Source organism: Wolffia australiana, chromosome 17, assembly GCF_029677425.1.
Source record: "Wolffia australiana isolate 7733 chromosome 17, ASM2967742v1".
Taxonomy (NCBI): domain Eukaryota; kingdom Viridiplantae; phylum Streptophyta; class Magnoliopsida; order Alismatales; family Araceae; genus Wolffia; species Wolffia australiana.
Genome location: NC_135851.1, coordinates 6,068,367 through 6,087,638, shown reverse-complemented (window position 1 = coordinate 6,087,638; position 19,272 = coordinate 6,068,367). Strand labels below are relative to the sequence as shown.

Genomic DNA, 19,272 nt, shown 5'->3' with positions numbered 1-19,272 from the left:
ATCAGGAGAATAACACTTTAAGATAGCAAACGACGGACAGCAAATTAATTACATTCACAAAATACAGTCAATAAATTAATCATTAAAATGTATTAAAAGAAACGCCACTAAAATCTTTAATTTTTTTGTCAAGAAATTAATTATTATATTCATAATTTAATGTTAGCAAAAATAATTATTAAATTGTTTTAAAAAACCTCACTAAATCCTTAATTTTTCCGTCAAGAAATTAATTATTTAAATAATTATATTCACAATTTACACCAATAAATTAATTATCAAAAATTATTAAAACAAGAGTCACCAGATCCATAATTTTTTCGTCAATAAATTCTTTATTAAATTAATTATATCCATAATGTTTTGCCAATAATTTAATTATTTTAATGCATTAAATAAACGTCGTGATGGTCATCCGTGACGGCCGTTTCGTCACGTCACGCGTCCAGGGCACCCTGTCACCATCACGCCGTTGTCACGACAGCATCGTATCGCCTAACCGTCACCGTCACATCATCTGTCACGTTTCCGCCATGGTGACATGTGATGTGACGGATGACGGGTGCCGTTCCCTGCCTGCACGCTACACGTGGAGGGTTTTGGAACACTGAGTTAATAATAACGAGAATCCAATCCTATTATATGGTATCCGCGTTGCGTCTCAGTTTATTTTGTTTTGCAGGTTTTGGTAAAAATTACCAGAACATTGACATTCTAAATTTTACGTCTACCCTATTTTTAATAATTTTCTTATTAATTATCCCAAATCCATGCTGATATAAAAGACGACTGTCGCAGATTCCAAGGTTTGTTACACCATACTGTCCTTGAAACTGATCTTTCCCGCCAATTCCACGCGTCACTTCCAGAAGAACAAAACCCTCCAACCACTCTCAAACTCTTCCACTTGCGGAGAAATTTCTAGTTAAATTTCTCGTTCTTGGAGCAGCTTCGGGAGTCTAGAATGAAGCCTGACTTGAAACGAAGGTCGTTCGATCCTAAGATGGATCCTTGTTTAAGGTCGCCGAAGATTGTTTATTCGTTTCACTATATTGTTTGTGATCTTTGTTTTTTCCTTACTTTCATGAGATGATTTCACTTCCATAAAGCACAGGAAAACTCAGTTGTGGTTGTGGCCATTTTCCATTCCAATTTGATCAGGCGTTGGACCCTCAGCGGTTCGACGATCAGATGGAAACTCACAGGATCGAATCGAATTCGCAGATTCGAGCGATTTGATGGCGGTCAGATCAAATAGTTCAATCAATCGCATTGGCCAGATCTTGCTCAGATCCCTGGGACGATTTGATCGGGGATAAAACTCAAAGCTTACCAAAGTCACCAGTGGATTCCTAGAACTCGTGATTCTTGTTTTTGGCTCATGATTGTCGATTATTTTTGTTCCCGTTTTATTTTCTTTACTATTTTATTAGACAAGTAGGCCCCTCTTTTCACATCTGAAGGATGATTCTCTTCTGCATTTTAAAGATATCTTTGCATGGTATGCATATTATTCGACCGGTGATTCTGTGCTGTGAAACTTCCTATTTACTTCTTGCGAGTATTGGAAACGAGTGTTGAATTCATTATGTGTTATTTCTATGTACTCAGGCCACAGGATTATATGGACGGCTCTCTTTAGAAGGAGGTTTTTCGTATTGATTCCTTTAAGATGATTTGCTGTGACAAAAAGTGTATCAAAGAAAGCGAAAGACAAGCTTAGGACCCATTTGTAAGACAGCACGGCTGGAAATTCAAAGAACGGAAACTGTTTTATGGTAGGAATATTTGCATGCCAAAGGTTGTTATGAGTCGAAGAGTTTTGAAAAGTGTGCATCCTAATAGCCCTGTTTCCAGCGTGAGGAGATTGCTGTCGACTGGTCTCATGGAAGGGCTGCCCATCACGTGCAGTTTTAATAAGGTGGATAGTTCCCCCTCCCCTCGACTTATCAGTGAATTTTTATTTAACTATTCATGTTCCTCTCTTTCAGGCGGAAACTAACGGCGTTATCAAAGGTCTGGGTTACTTATGTGGCTGCTCTTCTTGTAACTACACGAATGTGAGATCCAAAATTATGTTCACTTTTCTCTGGGGCCGTTTTAAGATAATGGTGGCATGCAAAAAAAACATGATTGAAAGTTGTTCAATTCCATCTTTTTCTGTGTTTCATAATGACTAATTTTTGTTTTCCATGATATGTAGTTCGATTCCCCAGTTTTCTCTTGAATCCATTAGCATTTGGGAAGACCTATCTCTTTTGTTGGGAAAATTTTAATTTTTTTATAAAATGCTTTTACAGCTTCTTACTGCCTCAGAATTTGGAAAGCATTCTGGAGTCACATCAGTAAACCACAACAATTACATATTCTTAAGTAACGGGAAAAGCCTTTTTAAAGTGGTCAAAGAGCTATCGCGATACAATTTAGGGTCATTGGGGAGTGTTATTCAAAAGACTATTGACTGCATTTCTAATTGGGAGTATTACAAGTCATGGAAAGGTGACGTAAATTGCTATATTTGGCAATACTGCTGCATTAAATCTTTCTTTGTTCTTACTCATCATTAATGGTTGTGTCAGAATCTTTTGGGAAAGGTAATAATGGATCAGACAGCAGAAATTGTGCATCGGATAAAATTATGAGTCACAATACTGAGGACTATAAAACCATCAAATCAAGGTAATAAGAGGATATGTGTGTGTCCCTTAGTTGTGTTCCTCTATATTATTTTGATTGTGAACTTTAAAAGGCTTCTGCATCTGAAGAACCCTTTGTCTTTTGTGCTTTAACATTCTGGATAAAATGTGAAATGATCTCATTCTGGGTCAAAGATGTATTCAGTTTGCGCCATTTATTTCTCACGTTATTTACTGATAATAGTAGCGTTGTAGTTATATGAGCTCTATGCCTAGATTCTTTCGCATTTGTTTTTTCAACACGTGCTATCCATTTTAGAGTGCCTAAACTTTAGTCTTTCTTGTGGAATGTCTTCCATCTGCTTACCTGACTCTTTTTGCCCTCTACTGTTGTTACAAGAGCATTAGATGATCACTTTTACCGTTCATATACTTTTAGAAGGATAGATTTTGTGTGATCAATTCCATGGAGCAACAATCTAACGACATTTGTGCAGTGGCACGCCCAGGAAAGTGACAAAAGGCACGATGGAAGTCTTCCGGTATGAAACTTGTTCGAATGTGGATATTAAGTAAGCTTGGGAGAGTAGAGAAAGAGGTTGTGTAAACTAGAGAGTAGTCTTTGATGTGGTTGGAAGGGAAAGAGCAGTGATAAGAATGATGCTCAGGCACTATTGTCAAGGATTGAGGAAATTGAGATGAGCATTGTCGATATGAAGAAGGAACAAAAGATATTACGGGATGAGAAATTGCAAAAATCGGTGAATGAGAATAGAGACATACTGATTCAAATGATGCGGAATATTACCACAAGATTGGATTCACTGCAATAAGAATCATAAAAATTGAGAGAAATTATTCATGCAAATTATGTAATAAGGAAATAGTCTCATTATTGCCATGCATTAATAAAAACTAGTCCTATTGTTAAAAAAAAGGTGAATTATAATTTCCCCAATTCAATATAGAACCTTTGAATTTTTACATTTACCTTACATTTTAAATAACTTGCATTAACAATACATTTAAAATATCTTCTCCTCTCTGAAAAATAATATTAGTGCCCACGCGAAGACAGCTCAAAACATTTTTAAAAAACTTTGACAAGTGAAAATAGAGAATCGGCAGCCTGAAAGGTGTAAGCAGATATATCCTACATATTATAGGGCATGTAGAATCTTTCAGAAGATATTGTGTGGATCTAGAAAATCCTGACTATATAAATAGAAGATTTGTAGCTCTAACAAGTTGAAGCAAAGATATTGTGCAGATTGTGACAAACGAATAATCTATTTGAGGATTAAAAAAGCGACGAGTCTCTTAGAGGATTCTGTCATACAAGAATCTTTTTTAGAGGACTATATGAGAGAAGAATCCATAAGAGGATTCTATTAGAGAAAATATGTCAGAAGGTTTTTGTGGGGCTCTAAGTACTTTTATGCAGATCATGTCAGCTTCTAAAATGATCTACTTCAGATGGTTAATGATGCATGCATTGTCGCTTATTTTCTAGAGAATCTTTTAAAAGCTATACTTCTTTGGCTTCAATTTGTTGTTGTTTTATACGTAATATCTCTTTGGGTATGTAGACCATAACCAATGATCTTTTCCCAAAAAGCTTTTTGCGTCATTTCATGTTAGCCGCCTCTTGATATTTCTCATAACTTCCAGGAAGTGTGTCATGCTTGATGATGGAAATATATGTGGCTGGAAAGCCAGGCACACATTCCATATCTCGCTCCATGTTCATTAATAGAATATATTCATTATAGACCATACGTGATGCTTATAATGAAGTTCATGAATGCATGATTAGTCGTATTGAATTATGATGAGATCATAATACAGAGATCACTAGTCTTTAAGCATGTGTTCTAAATATTACTGTATAAATCTATATGACATTAATAAATCATTATGATGATCTCATTAATAAATTTATAAGGCCAATAAAGGTTATTGGGCCGCTAAAGTTGTTAACTAGACTGATACATGGCATTGAAGGTCACACACATGGTGTTTTGGAATTCAAAAGAGATACCTAAGTTTGGCGGTTTTGATAAAAAAATACCCGCTTAGGGTAAATAAAGGAAGGCTCTAAATGAAATTCAGCCAGGGCATAATTTTTAAGTGGCGTTCCCCTTCTTCTCCTTTTCCTACCATGGTACCTCTCTATTCTTGATGTGATCAGGATAGCGTACCAACAACGATGGAGGTTGAACGTAGCTACCCAAGGTGAAGGAGAAGATTTGACATGCGTGGACAGCATGTATACATTTCGAGGATGTACACATGAGGAGCTTAACTCATCTTTCTTGGGGATCCAAGAAATCAGAGATGTGAGTTGTGCACAGGTTCTTCCTTTCATGTTTTGTCAATGCCGTTATGATTCATTAGTCTTCCACTGTTGATCCTTTTGAGCTGTTTTGACATTCAGGCCTCCAAAATTCAACACTTGGTGCTATAGGCAGACTTGATAAAGTCAGAAATGTTACTTGCTGCTAATTCTTTTGCCTTTTACAAAAGTAATCGAAGCAGGTTCGGAGCTACAAGAAAGAAAATGGGGACTATTGTTTTTGAGCGACTTAACATGGAATGTAAGCAAACTCAGATTGTGACAGCGTTAGACCCCACTGCTCTGGCTAGTCTCCAAAATGACACAAAATCAAAATTTTCCTGGGTGCTATTCCCAACTTTCGTTTGCCCATCTGTCAGAAGGTTATGGATTGAGCTAAACTTCGCAATACTGTTAGATCCCATCCATCATATCCAAAATCAAACATACCATTATAAAAAAATTTGTGCTTCTCTAGTGTGGCATTTAATGTCATGTGTATTCCATTGCGATAGACGCTCTAAGGGGATAAACCTATGGTTCATTTTGTCTTCATGTATTTGCATATTTTCAGTTAGCTGTGAACAAAGGTATTAATTGGGCAACAACATCCACCAAGATAATGTGAAATTCTTGAACAACTATACCAGAGAGTTTTGCCTCATCCTCACCAATACAATACTAATTTTTGCTCAGTCTCTCTAGTGTCATCCTAGTTATTTAAGTATTTATTATACGTATTTACGACACATGAGTGATGCTATCATACTCAAGTTTTAGTTATAATTTACATGATTTTAAATATGAATTATGAGAGATCAATGAAAAAATTTTAACATGACATAATTCATCAAGTAGTAATCTTTCTCCTCATTATGGTATCAGAATGATAAAATGATCACACAGAGGCTCGTCAAAATGTTGGCGATTCAATGTGTCAAGGATTATATAGATACATCTATAAAGGCTGGAAAATTAAACATTTCAACAGAACCCACTTGAGGAATTGAGGAATGGTTGATTATATTAGTGAGAAAAAATTCCTTCATTGGTTTATTTATTGCTCCAAATAGAATTATAAGTTAAGTGTGAAATGGTGATTCATGTCACGGTCATATTGCTGGTATTTACACCTAAGGTGCCGAAGATACTGGTTTGGACTAATATTTGCAAACTCCTTATCACCAGTTTCTTAGTGTTAGCTTATAGATTGAAGTGAGATTCAAGAAATTTATTATGTAATCTAGATGAGAAGATGCAACACGAATCTGAGATGATTTATAAGGTTAAACTAATTCTATACAATGAATAATATTTTTGATGAAATAGTTTACAAATTTTGTCCATGTGAATAACAATATGATTATATACCTAACTGTCATTCACAATGATTAAGGGCACATTTATAAAGATCATCTGAAGTCTTGAGAAACAGATCTCATCTTCTTGACAGTCATTATTCTAATTATGACATATGAGTCCCTAATATTAATATATGAGAGAGTCTTATATTGTAAAATTAATTGTTTTAAGGCAATTTAATGTTCAAGATGGGATCGTTCACACATTATAAGAAATGGTAACCTGAGAAAATGAAATCAATTTGAATTTTTCAAAACAATGAAATAACAAACGATAGTCTTTAATCAAGGGTAATATTTCAAACTAACTAGATTTATAAAATTCAAGTATGATAATGTGTGCAAACTAACATTTATAGGGAGCTGAATCAGTCAAACTATATCCGTTTACACAATGAAAAAGTGAAAAATGAGAGGAAAAACTATGAGAAACCAGATAAATTTGATTAAACAATACTACACAAACATATTATTCCGACTGAATCGAACCAGAAAAATTTGTAATAAAATCATGAGAAAAAATGCTGAGAATATGAAATCAGATGAGTGTGTTGACCAAGTCCAATCACTAATGTTTTGCATTGTAATTTTACTATTTTATATTTTATGAAAGTGCTTTGCTCGTAATTTTTAAAGTTTTTTTCAAGATAAATATCAATAGACAAGTCAAACTGTTAACTTTGACGAACCATTTCCTTTTATGTGAATTGATAGAGAAAATAAGAATATAATTTTAGAATGACCACAATGTTAAAAATATAAAAAATATAATAGTATTATTAAAATATCAAACTTGGGAAACGAAATAAATTTATTACAAATTTATAAAGCCAATTCTCAGAAGAAAAGGGATGTGTCAAGTCCAGTCTATGTAATTATTGAGAATCTAATTACTTTTAAAAATGGTTAAATAAGGTAAGGTGTAAATTTTAGGAAGAAAGGTATACAATGAATAAGAAATCACACAAGTTAGAGCTCGAAATATCGATATATGACTGGAAAGAGTTAACACCCAAAAATAATGACTCGAATGATGTGGCACCCAAACAATGAGTTAAAAAATCAAATATTAACAGAAAAATTTCGTATTTTATATTTATGGATGTTGGACTCGAATTCAAATATTACAACACAAAAATTAAGATCTTTGCTTTAGAAGGGGGGCAATCATGATTTTGAGTTTAATCTATGTTAGTTAGTAATACTTAAATTGTGTATAAATAAGTATTACAAGCAAAAATACATTACAACCCGACTTCATTGAATATTTGTTTTGCAATGATATTAGAAAGTGTGCTGACTCGTCCATTTTCTTCTTCAATAATATTCTGGCTTTCCAATGAATATTCACTATATTTTCTTGATCTTTTATTTCCAAGTTCTGAGGAAATTACTTGAAATGCAAAGAAAAAACACACTCCCCATTGATTTCCACCCTTGACTATCACTCTGCTTTCCAGAAAAGTGATTTCAGGCAATGAGAATGCAGGAATACCATTGCAATCCACCAAAGAAGTCTCAGGAAATTCTCATATCAGTCAGCATGGAATTTGATGCTCTCCTTGCCTACCAACGTAGCAGTTTGTCATTTGGTAATGCATCTTCCCACCAAAACTGAAATTCTTCTGAAGCATTAATGGAGAAAGATCCTCCTCTGCGTGACATTTGTCCTTCGATCCTTTTGTTCCAAGGGGGTGAAAGTCCCTTGTTCTTGAGGAAGGGGGATGGAACGAAAGAGTGAGTGAGGAGAGCTAAAGACTAACCTGAAGGAGGATTCTGCTTGAAGAGGAAAGTTTGAAGCCAACCGTGACCATCCAATATAGCACTGAAATCTGGTAAGTTAGCATATCAAGTATATAACAGTATGAATTATAAAGATAAGGATATACTAAATAAGAATTGTATCAAATAATTATGTTCAAGACATTTCATTGAAAATTTGGCAATTATCTCATATTGAAACTACTGTTCCTTATCTTTGTGTACATATTTAATTCAATAACACCTTTAAAAAGTATCCAAAATTTTTTATCCAAGGACCAACCTTTTCTGGCCTTGTTAGCAGCTCATTTTGCCAATGTTTAGTTTCTAAATAAATTATGCAATCGGCTGTCATAAAAAAATCTAGGTAAACATGCTCTCTGATTCAGGCATTTCCATAGGCAACTGGAATGTCCTTTTGGTCATCTTTGTTTTTTTTACTTTATTTTCTGTCTCATGAAAACTTCTCCTCCTGCTAATAAGCGCACGTATCTTCTAGCGATCCATCTATAAATATTCTCCAACTCTTTTTATCTAGAATTATAATCATAATAATAAAAATTAATCCCTTACTAGTTATTATCTGACTATCTCTTATCCCTTTCTTAATAGTGTTTACTTTATCGATAAGAAACCCGTGGTCAAATTAGTTCCATATAGCTTCTAACACAGAAGTGGATTCAAGAGCTTTGAGCTCAACCTGTACCAAAAGAAATAATGCCTGGATGAGGAAGATATGTGGGATTTATCATTGCACTTAGAGGGCATCATATATATCCAATCCGATATTTCTCAAACAATGGGGCGATCAGACTAAAGGCTGCCAAAAGATGGATCAAATGATTCTAACAACCAGGCTTCTATGAAGAATCATCTTCCACCCAGCTATCCATTGAGGAGTTGGAAGGAGGTGGAGGTGCATCTGAGAAGCATGGCAGCTTCCGCTGTCCTATCAATAAAGTTTTTCTGTATTCCACACCTAGAAATTACAGACTTCTCAGTTTGTCTGTGTCAATAGGTTTTGGAAGCTCAGTGACATTTCGGCATAATTTATTGCTGAGATAACATATACAAGAGGCATCTTCAAAACATTGGGCATGGCTAGTAAAAATTTCAGAACAGACAATAATAGAACAAGTACTGTTCATACAAGGGTTTTGTGTTCAATTGGGAAGATCAGGCCGTTATCCCCAGAGTAATTTTTCTCCGCTAAGCTACGACCCTCCCTGATGCAGGATGGCTAGGACGAATGCGGGCTGTTGATGTCGGTGGATGACTGTTGAATAGTCCTTGAGTTGACTGTTGACTTTCCTTGAGTCAGCCGTTGACTGGTTCCATCAGTGTGACAAGAGAGAGGCTACCTGGATGTGACAGAGAGCGCAGTAAAGAGAAGGAAAATGTGACAGAGAGCGAGAGAGATATATGGTGAGAGAGGATGGGGTAGAGAGGGAGTGTAGAAGAGAGAAAGAGAGAGAGAGAGATACAGATGAGATTGAGATTGTAGGAGTTTTTGTCCCCTTTTTCTCCCCTTTTTTTCTTCTTTCCTATTTCTATTCATTTATCTATTTCTTATTTTCTAGCTAAAATTCTGCATGAATAGAGGTTTCCAAGTTCTTTAATGTTATTTTTCATGCGACGTCTAAAGTGTGAATAGTAAGGCACCATTTTCCAGGTTTATGGGTGGAACAAGGTGTGTTATTCGCAGACTGTTTTTGACACCATTGTATGTTTGAGATGAACTGAAACGCGGCAGCAGGGACAACACGAAAGAAAATGTATGTTAAAGCTTGAGGGGAGTGAACTTATTTTTCACCCTGGGGTGATAAAAGTTCAGATACAGCATTTCCAACTTCATCATTAAACATAGTACATGTTAAAGCAACCTTCCACAATTAGACATCCTTAAAGGCTATACTATGAGTTCTCAGACTGTTTTCCACAATTAGACAGAAGAATGTTATTGTGTTTCCTTTGTACTCCTGAGTTGCAAGGGACTTCTTGTTACGAAAAAGCACTTTATATGACTTCTTTGTTATATTCTATGGTAAGATATCTATGTACCATTTGTCATGGATATATGGACAAAATCACGATTCACATACAAGGACAAATAACATGTAAAAAACCTCTTCTTTGGTTGTCCAGAATCCCCTGCTCTGCCTCCTCCAAAAGGGACTGCAACCTGTTTATTTGGCGTCCAACAACCAAAAAAAAGTGTTAATTGTGGAAAGACGGATGTTCATAAAATTGGATTTTGGAGGAGGATGAAAGAAAGGAATTGCCTTCTGAGTTCTTCCTTGAGCTGCAGATTCTCCATGGCAACTTGAGTTACTTCAGGGTTGCATTCACCTATGTTATGAAGACGATCAATCTCTTTCTTAAGTTCTTCGTTCTCATGCAGAAGCTTGTTGTTCCCTTCTTCTTCTAATCGGAGTCGTACTTTGAGACCCTTTACCCCGTCCATTACTTGATTGGCCAGTCTCATCATTACCAAGCAAAGCATGGGGAAAATTAAAATTAAAAAAACATAACCATTGACTTAAGAACGACGACCACAGATAACGAAAAGTGTTAGATCATGGAAGATATGTGTTAGGATTTAAGCTAACCAATGGGCCCGAGGCCTTTGTGTAAAATGTAATAGATTAACTCTAGGATTATGAATAAAAGACTAACCTAAAATGAAGGGCCCATTAAGGGCCCACTAATTATCCACTAAGGGCCCATTAAGGGCCCATTAGTGGGAGGTCTGAGTAAGGCCAATATTAGGCCCTTTATGAGCCTAATATTTACTGGGTCTGAGATATCTCAGGCCCAGGCTCCAACGGTCAGAAATTCTGACCGTTGGACAGCTATCTCCTTCAACGGTCATATTTTTCGAAAATATGACCGTTAAGGGGATTCTCTCTCTCTAGTTTAAAGGTATAAAGGGGCCTGTTGAAGAAAATAATAGATGATGTTTTTTGCCCCAATTTCCTGGCTGTGTCACTCTCTCCCCTCTCTTTTCTCTTCATTACTGACAAAAAGAAATACAGTATAAACCTATATCAGATGGTACAAGTAATAAAAGACAAGCTATTAACTGGACATAACAAAGGAAAACATAAATGCCAGATGCCCCACTCCGTTAGCTCAGTAGTTACTAGCTACATTCTTACCAGTTGTTCATCAGTCTCTTTCTTCACTGTCATTGTCCTCGGGGACATTTCCCAATCCTTATCTCTTTGAAAGGCTGTTTCCAACTCTTTTCCCTGACGACGAGAAACCAAGCAATGACTCGTGTCAGAAATTTGTTGATTAAAACAAGAGAAAAAAAACATGCCTTGGTAGCTTCTCTATCCACTGCCAATGAGCTAGACGATCCACGACAGTTTTCCCAGTTGAAAGATCCAGGAGATCCTGAAACACATGAAACCCCATCCTCGTTCGGCAGATTTTCAGAAATTTCGCTTCCGCCTACTAAACTTCTCAATCTAATGACCTCTTGCTGCATAAAACATAAAATATCTCAACATTCGTTAAGAAAGAAGCAGCATTAATTCAAATCAGTGCATCAAAACGGTTGAGAAAATGTGCATTGAAAAGATGAAGAACAACATAAAATGACGCATAGAATATTATCAAGGCAGGGGATCAGATACAACCTTGAGCTGCTGAATCTGCAAACTCATGGTGAGGACGTCGCCTGAAGCTTCTTCATTGATAATGACCTAAAATTTTATGAATTGAAAGTGTAAATTAAGTGATGAATTCAATTACAAATCCATTGGGTCCCCACGTCATTTCTAATAAACTTGGCGCGCTGAGCAAATTTCAGTGTGCTCAGAGTTTCCAACGCACAACTGTAAAGGACAACAAAATAGTTAACGTCCATACCCAAACATTTCAACCAATGAAAGTCGTAGAAAATATTTATAAGAAGAAGGCAGAAAACCAAGTTGAAGGGCTTATGGTCGCAATAATAGTGGTCTTAGAATTCCCCCCAAGAGAGTCCTGAAAAAAGAAACAGTATATTAGGAGAAGTAACCTATTGACATTATTGTTTTACAACTCATGTGAACTATCCAGCCAGGGTTAAAGGAAGCAAATCAATAAGTCAAATTTTGAGACAGCTAATCAGCAGAAATCCCGGCAGCCGTCTCAAGGCCACACTGATGAGCATCAGATGGCAAAGAAGAGATGCATAAAATGATACCTTGATGTTGCAATCAACTAGGAAGAATATTAAAACAAAGTGATATGATTCCAGGCCGCTGTTACGCCAATCGCAGGCCCGGTATGACATCCAAACCCTTTTATCCACCCAAATAGGCCCAAACCAAATGGGCCTCCTCCCGTAAATCTATAAGAGGAAGGAAGATTACCAGAGCAGAGAAGAACTTTACCGTGAGTTCCCCCTTTCAATGACTCATTTCCTTATTCCTCCCTATTTCCCTCGCCTACATTCCCCGCTTGACCCTTGCCGATTGCAGTCCTCCAGCAGAATAGTGACATCCTCCATCGGGGAGCGTGGGAGCTATTCCGAAGAAGTTCATCGACCTTGGATCTCTCTCGCTCTCTTTTTCTATATTTCTTCCTACATCTCCCTCTGCTCTTCCTTGTGATGAACTCCTGAATTTGCTTTGAATTGTGGTTGCATTTCAAATCAAGAATTGTAACAGGAAATTTAAGATCCGACGTGTTCAAGACTCACAGATATGTTATAAGGCATATCACAAAGAGAGATAATAATGATACTGATGATTTCTCATTCAGATAACGAGGGGCAATGAGAATTATCTTAAAAAATATAATTTGAAAAAATCTCTACACACTCTAAGATTCACAAAAAAATTGAAGGTTCTAAAGAATAAAGGGAAGCATTTGAGTCAATATTTAACAAATTCATGAATCTTGTTGTTCGAGTCTAATAATCATCCATCTCCAGTAACAAAAAACAATAAAAGGAATATTGAGGATAGCCAAGAATTAGAAAAAAAAAATAAAGCTACCTGAAGAAGAAACGTTAGCTTTGAATCTCGATATGGAATGTGCAAAGACTTATTGTTGGATAGGTTGGCAAGGTTCATAATCACATGCCTGAGGGGCATGAAAAATGTAAGTCTCAAGAATTTTAAACCCATTGCAAAATATTAGTCTGACATGCTATGAGATGTGATTAGATCCACGTACCCCAAAGTGGAAAGTGACTTATTTATGTTGGTCGCCTCTTTAAGACGCTCTCTCTCAGCACCTGAGCTCTTCTGCCTGAGATTTATCATTTCCCATTTCCCATTAGAGAATGAAATACATGTGCCATGGCTTTGCTTTCCAAGTTCCTAATCATATTTACAATTATAAAGAGTTACAAACAGAGAATTATTGGATTTTCTCATGATTTGGCAGGTTGAATGCATCCTGGTGATGTTCTCTTCTACGCAAATCATGGGGATTGTTCTTGGATTATGCGAGCTGAGATGTTCTCCGTCCCAATGCAATTATTACAGGAATGGAAGTGCATAGAAAACATGAGACTTTTCTAGAAGAATTCAAAGAAAACGAAGAAAATATTAGCTATTAGGATAATAACCAATTTGTCATCAAACTTTTCATCAAAATAACAGCAACAGTTCTTACCTTTCAGACCCTGCTAAGTCGACAAGATTGAGCCGAGAGAATCTGCGATGAGTTATTCCTTGCGACTCCCACTGTAAACAAAATGATCATAGAAACGTATAATAAACAAACGGCCTCGATGCAGAAGATTTCCATCATTTTTCAATCTATTCCTTGATTTAATCTGTCAAAGCCTTGATCATAGGAAACAAATCAAGTTTTTACAAGTGAAAATGACTGCACCAACCTTGCTCTCGATGACACATGTAAAAACACTGTGCGATCGACTACTTGCTCTATTCATGTCCGTTGAGGCCACCTTTCTGTTTGCCGCACCCTATGAAAACAATGCCAAAAAAAAAGAAAAAGATACAAGAGGAAATGTAGAAATACTGTACCGATCCATATAATTAAAAAACTCCAAAAAAATAAGATTGTATCACAGACAAAAACACATCAAAATAACCCAACAAATAAGTGTCTGACCGTGAAAAAAGAAGCCATAATTGTTCAACGGAGAAAAGGCCAGCATGAGGGAAAACTTTAAAACAGAAACTCCTCTTAAGTAAATAAACTTTCCACGTCAAATATCAAATATCAAGATCATTTGCACTTCTGAAGCAGAAATATAAAATCAGAATGAAAAACAAATGGATTCTAAGATAATGCAGACAAATTTTATGGCATATAAGTCCGAAAATTTAGATCTCAACCAACATTAAACTTAACGACCTTTTTTCAGTATTCCAATATAAGGAACTCTAATTTTACTTCAATGCCTTTAATAAATGCATGACAATTGAAAATTCATTTAAGAATCTGAGATGCACTATTTCAGGACTTTACCCATAGTTGCATTAAAAGACTCTATGAGAAAGTAGCGTATTAGATGAGCTACCTGGAGAAGATGTTGAATAACATCTCTTGCACATGTGACTTCGAATTCTGAGAGATTCTCCACATAAATACCTTTCGTCAAGTCTTCCCGAATCTGTGGTCAGAAAGCATTGATTCAGATGACACGAAGAAGCTTCGGTGAGAGTAAAAAAGGGAGATTCACAAACTTAAGCGGAAATCAGAGAGGATCTAATTTTATTATAACATGTTCCCACAATAAATTACTATTAAAATAAGGTGTTTTAAAGAAAGTAGACGAGATTGAAAATTTGTCAAAGTGCTCTCTAGAATACCTGTAGGCTTGAGGATGACGGATCTAAAAGATCAAAAATCTGGTCATTGTATATTTCAAACGATGAACATTTGCATGTAAAATGAAGCTGCCCTTCTCTTCGAACTTCCTTCTCCTAAAAGGCATTACAAATGAATGAGTTAAACTATGCAAGTCAGAAATAGAGATAAAGAAGTGAAAGCAGATTAAAAGTGTTACATGTATGTACAGTCAAATACATAATAAAAAATGCATCAGATACCAAGAATATTGGTGATTTGAACAAAATAAGTTAACATTTCAAAAGACAAAAAAATTATCCCTGGGTAACGATAGAAGGCTACGATAACTTGCCGTTTGGATTTTTGAAAATAAGTATTCAAAAACACGAGGTGTCATTCCACAGTTAACATTATGCATTGTAGTGCCTCCTTCCATCTCCCCCAGCATTGTATGTGTCTTCCCGCTCCCAGTCTGACAAATAGTTTATTAATTTTGTATCACGGTAAAGGAGAAATTCCATAGAATCTATTCCAAATATGCATGGCATCAAGTACTACAAATCAAAGCTTCAATAAAACACGATTTATGTTTGAAAAACTTGTACAGTGAGAATAATTTATGAAGAAGTCAATTTTGAGGGTTTCTGTTAGAAGAAGCCCGACTTATATAAAGTAGATGCTCGGAGAATAGGACCTAAGGCTATTCCCCATATTTTGAGAAAGTGAAAACAAGATGAAAATATTAAAGCCCGTGTCAAGAATTGACCTGTCCGTAAGCAAACATGCAACAATTGTAGCCAGAAATGCAGTTATCAACCACGGGTACCCCCGCAACGTTGAATAGTGTTTCCTGTGAGGAGGAAGAAGTCGCTAGTTATAGAGAAGTTGAGGAAAATTAAGACTAACGCATAGACAGCCACAAGAGCCGGAATACCTGGCTTACGGCTTCATCAGCCACATGATCAAATGTGAAATGCGATTTTGGTGGACCAATCCAAGTGATAGATTCACTTGTTTCTTGTCTGACGCACCGTTTACCTCCCTGGAGTGATATCTCTGCGCGGTTTAGAGGACAGAGTCTGATGATAACCTAAATGCGACAAGTGATAGAACGTTCATCAATCCCTTTGCTCGCAATAGAGCTTAAGAACGTGAAAAAACAATGAAACTTTCGTAGCTTATTCTCATGTCATCATTGGCAGATCTTGAGTTAACCATGGCAAAAATATTGACGATCATACAGTAATTGATCAACTGACCTGGACATTGTTATTCTTCCTGAAGGATTCATCCTCGTCCTGCTCAAAGGTCTTGACAAACTGGCTTTCCGGATCTCTTGCCTCGTGGCTCTCGACGAAGATGGCGTCGTGATCGAACCTTTTAGATCCTTGGATCCTTCCTGTACGTCCCTTTGAAGGCGTCCCCCGGATTAGCGACATGGCCACAGCCGTTGTAATTAATTTACCTACAATCAAATAAATTTGATAAAATATAGAACTTACTCAAATGTATATTTGGAGTAAGGTCGTCTCCACAGGGACTGGCCTTTAGGTATGTGTTCAATAATTGAGTTGTAATCTATTGAGATAGAGTAATAATACTAAAGATAATAAGAATAAGAAGAGATAATTAATAAGAAAGTAGATATAAAATAATAGGATGAAAAGAGATGTAGAGAAGAGAGAATATCTGAGATTATATGTATATATATGTACTAGAGATACTAAGAATAATAAAGAATTGAAGAGGTTAGATATTATATTTAAGATGATAGTAATATATTAAGGGAACAAATATAGAGTACTTAATATCTGTAATTAGTAAAAAGAATGGAAAAGAATAATTGAGGAAGGAGTTAGATAGAAAGAACTAGTAATATCTAATTATAGTGTACTAAGTAAGTATAATCATAGAGAGAGTATTAAGTAATTATTTAACTATAATATAGTAAGTAACTATAAGTATAGAGAAATATTAAGGAGTAAAGAGAGAGTAATAGAAATTAATAAGTATTTATATTAATATAAAAGGGTAGAATATTCCTTAGAATTAGTATAGGTATTTTTATATATATATTCTTATATATAGTTTATATAATCGATTTCTATAATTAATAGGTCGATTTAGTTGAACACCCGAGATGTGTTCGACTAAATGCCGGATAGGAGGTCGAGAGTAAGAGGGAGATGTCTATTATTTATATTTTATACGCTTTCTGTATTTTTATATATAAGTCGTATGCAAGGAAAGCGGGTACTTGTGTCGAACGACCGTTGGGAGTTGGACAGAATGCTCGAGAGAAGGCGGAATAGGGGAGAGGAATGTGCTTTTAAAATTTACGAGATTCGTAAATTTAGTACTATATAAAAAGAATAATGTTCATCGAACACACGAGGTGTTCGACGAAATGTTCAAAAGAAAACACGCTACGGATTTTTGATAAAAAACTCCAGCAATATCCAGATTAAACTTGAAATAATCAAATTAACAAAATTAAAACTGTTTCTCATCCAGATTAGGCGAAAGAAACTTACCAACTATCCTTGAATCGAAGTAAGGTCCTCGCCGATCGCCGCCGCCTAACTTCGGTATGCGGTTCCCCCTTGCTTCTCTACGACGCTGGCACGAGTCTTCTTCTTCTTCTTCTTCGGCCTTCTATGGCGCCTTCTTCGTATTGCTCCGGCAGGCTGAGAAGCTCCGTCGAAAGATCTCGGTCGAAAGGATAAATCAAATTGGGGCATTCGGCCCCTTTTAACGGCCTGGGAGGGATCCCAGAGGCCGTCCGATGGACAGGGGACGGCCCTGGTGGCCCTCCCGGGGCCGTTGGATCGCCGCTGGTGCCGCCTCGCCGGCCGAAAACGGCCTCCGGCAGGCCGTGTCGACGGCCAGGGGCGAAATTGGACGGAAATGCCCCTGGCCGTCCGCTCTTTCTTTCTTTCTTTCGATCAACGGCTGCGATCGTGTTTAAATCTGAATATATATCAAAGTGAATCGCAAACCAACCCGTTCCCCACCCGGCGGTCGAGTCGAGTCGATCGATCGTCGTTTATCTGCTCCGTCGATTCATACCTGCCGTCGGGCGATCTATGTATGGCGGGAAGTTTCCGCTATTCCATATAAATTAGAGGGGCCCGTTAATAAAAAGTATGTTTTATTTTGAAATTCTTATTGGCATCTCAACGATAGGCAGCCCCTGCCGGGCAAACATACAAGACTGTTACGCCGTCACCGTGACGGGGACGTGACAGAACGAGGATGCATGGACGCGTGACGGGTACGTGGCGGATTTTTTTGAAAATACTCGCACGCGTGACGTGACGGTGACGTGATGAACATTTTATCACATCTCCGTCCGTCACGGGGTCATCATCCGTCCCGTCACATCACGGGCGTCACGTCCCGAACGTGCCGTTCCCTAATCAGGACTTGTATGGTGTGCGGTAAGTTTAAATTTATTTTTGTGCTCAAGTTAATTAATTACGACAAAGGAATGAAGTGATGTTGAGTTAAAATCACTACTCATTCTGTTTATTCTGACTTTGAATTGGGTCGGATGACGGTTTTCACACTATGATTTGAAAAGCCTAAATGTCTTTTTTCTTATTTTTTAGCAAAAAGTGTGGATAATTTTTTATGTAACGTTGTTCTTGTTCAATGTTCAAAAGAAAAAATAATTATTATTTTTTATGTGATATAGAAAAGCTGGTGAATACCATTTGAAGACTGGGAGATCTTATTGAAATAGGAAGTTACCAGGCTGATTAATCAGCCTCTTACTTATATGTCTGCTTCTCTTGTTTCCATCCACACGTCTCTCATTTCTATCTCCTCTTCCCTCCGCCCTCCTAGCGATAACCATAGTGTCCAGCCATTATTCCCAAAGAGATGGCTTCCATTTAACAAACTGGAAAATATAACTGCTTTATAATTTCATCCCATTCAATAAAATTTGCCCCCTTCAATGACGAGTGGGTCCAATTCTACTAATCAGTTATGTAACTGCAACAAAGAGAGAAATGATTTATGAAATAAAAAATGATGATAAAGCATACTAATGGTCTAGAGTTAACAAATTCAAAAACTTGGCACGCCAGTTTATATAAGAGTTAAACCTGAGGCATCTTCTCTTAGTAAATTTAATATCCTGATAAATCCCCTAACACCTCAACATATAGATCATAATAATTTTATTTACAGGAATGAAATGAGGCAACATTTGGTTATGATGATTAACTAGAAAATTATCTTAATATCATATTTTGGAAAATTACTTATATATTACATAAAAATATGAGGGTATAGTGAAATATGAGCATATATATCAGAGGAAATATTTTCTTTTAAAAATTATCTTATTATCATATTTTGGAAAAGTACTTATATATGAGAGAGGAATTTTATATGCGTTTTGCAC

General features: G+C 36.4%; 2 protein-coding genes across 11 annotated transcripts; one reads left to right on the top strand and one right to left on the bottom strand.

Moving 5' to 3' along the window:
- Positions 1 to 840: 840 nt before the first annotated feature.
- Positions 841 to 3,599, top strand: LOC144714414 (uncharacterized). 3 transcript variants are annotated; one of them, XM_078589150.1, is made up of 7 exons: positions 841 to 1,020; positions 1,612 to 1,778; positions 1,858 to 1,921; positions 1,992 to 2,060; positions 2,301 to 2,499; positions 2,580 to 2,679; positions 3,134 to 3,599. In XM_078589150.1, exons 3-7 carry the CDS (start codon positions 1,886 to 1,888, stop codon positions 3,210 to 3,212), a joined length of 483 nt encoding a protein of 160 aa, XP_078445276.1. In that variant the 5' UTR covers positions 841 to 1,020; positions 1,612 to 1,778; positions 1,858 to 1,885; the 3' UTR covers positions 3,213 to 3,599. The 3 variants fall into 3 exon arrangements, with proteins under 3 accessions (XP_078445276.1, XP_078445275.1, XP_078445274.1); XM_078589149.1 differs by having other exon boundaries at positions 841 to 987; positions 1,612 to 1,921; XM_078589148.1 differs by having other exon boundaries at positions 1,612 to 1,921.
- A 5,594-nt stretch (positions 3,600 to 9,193) lies between these two features.
- Positions 9,194 to 17,927, bottom strand: LOC144714357 (kinesin-like protein KIN-12E). Of its 8 annotated transcripts, none has more exons than XR_013584334.1 (19): positions 17,393 to 17,927; positions 16,118 to 16,323; positions 15,793 to 15,948; positions 15,625 to 15,708; positions 15,211 to 15,330; positions 14,879 to 14,992; positions 14,587 to 14,679; positions 13,936 to 14,025; positions 13,710 to 13,780; positions 13,266 to 13,340; positions 13,085 to 13,172; positions 12,028 to 12,086; positions 11,872 to 11,935; positions 11,738 to 11,803; positions 11,416 to 11,580; positions 11,252 to 11,344; positions 10,376 to 10,442; positions 10,220 to 10,275; positions 9,194 to 9,454 (listed from the first exon to the last, which is right to left on the bottom strand). XR_013584334.1 is itself a non-coding variant. In XM_078589081.1 (18 exons), the coding sequence occupies exons 2-17, from the start codon at positions 16,295 to 16,297 to the stop codon at positions 10,422 to 10,424; spliced, it is 1,539 nt and encodes a 512-aa protein (XP_078445207.1). In that variant the 5' UTR covers positions 16,298 to 16,323; positions 17,393 to 17,927; the 3' UTR covers positions 10,089 to 10,275; positions 10,376 to 10,421. The 8 variants fall into 8 exon arrangements, 1 of the variants encoding a protein (XP_078445207.1); XR_013584335.1 differs by having other exon boundaries at positions 9,194 to 9,450; XR_013584332.1 differs by having other exon boundaries at positions 10,196 to 10,275; positions 10,376 to 10,573; positions 17,393 to 17,926.
- Positions 17,928 to 19,272: the final 1,345 nt, after the last annotated feature.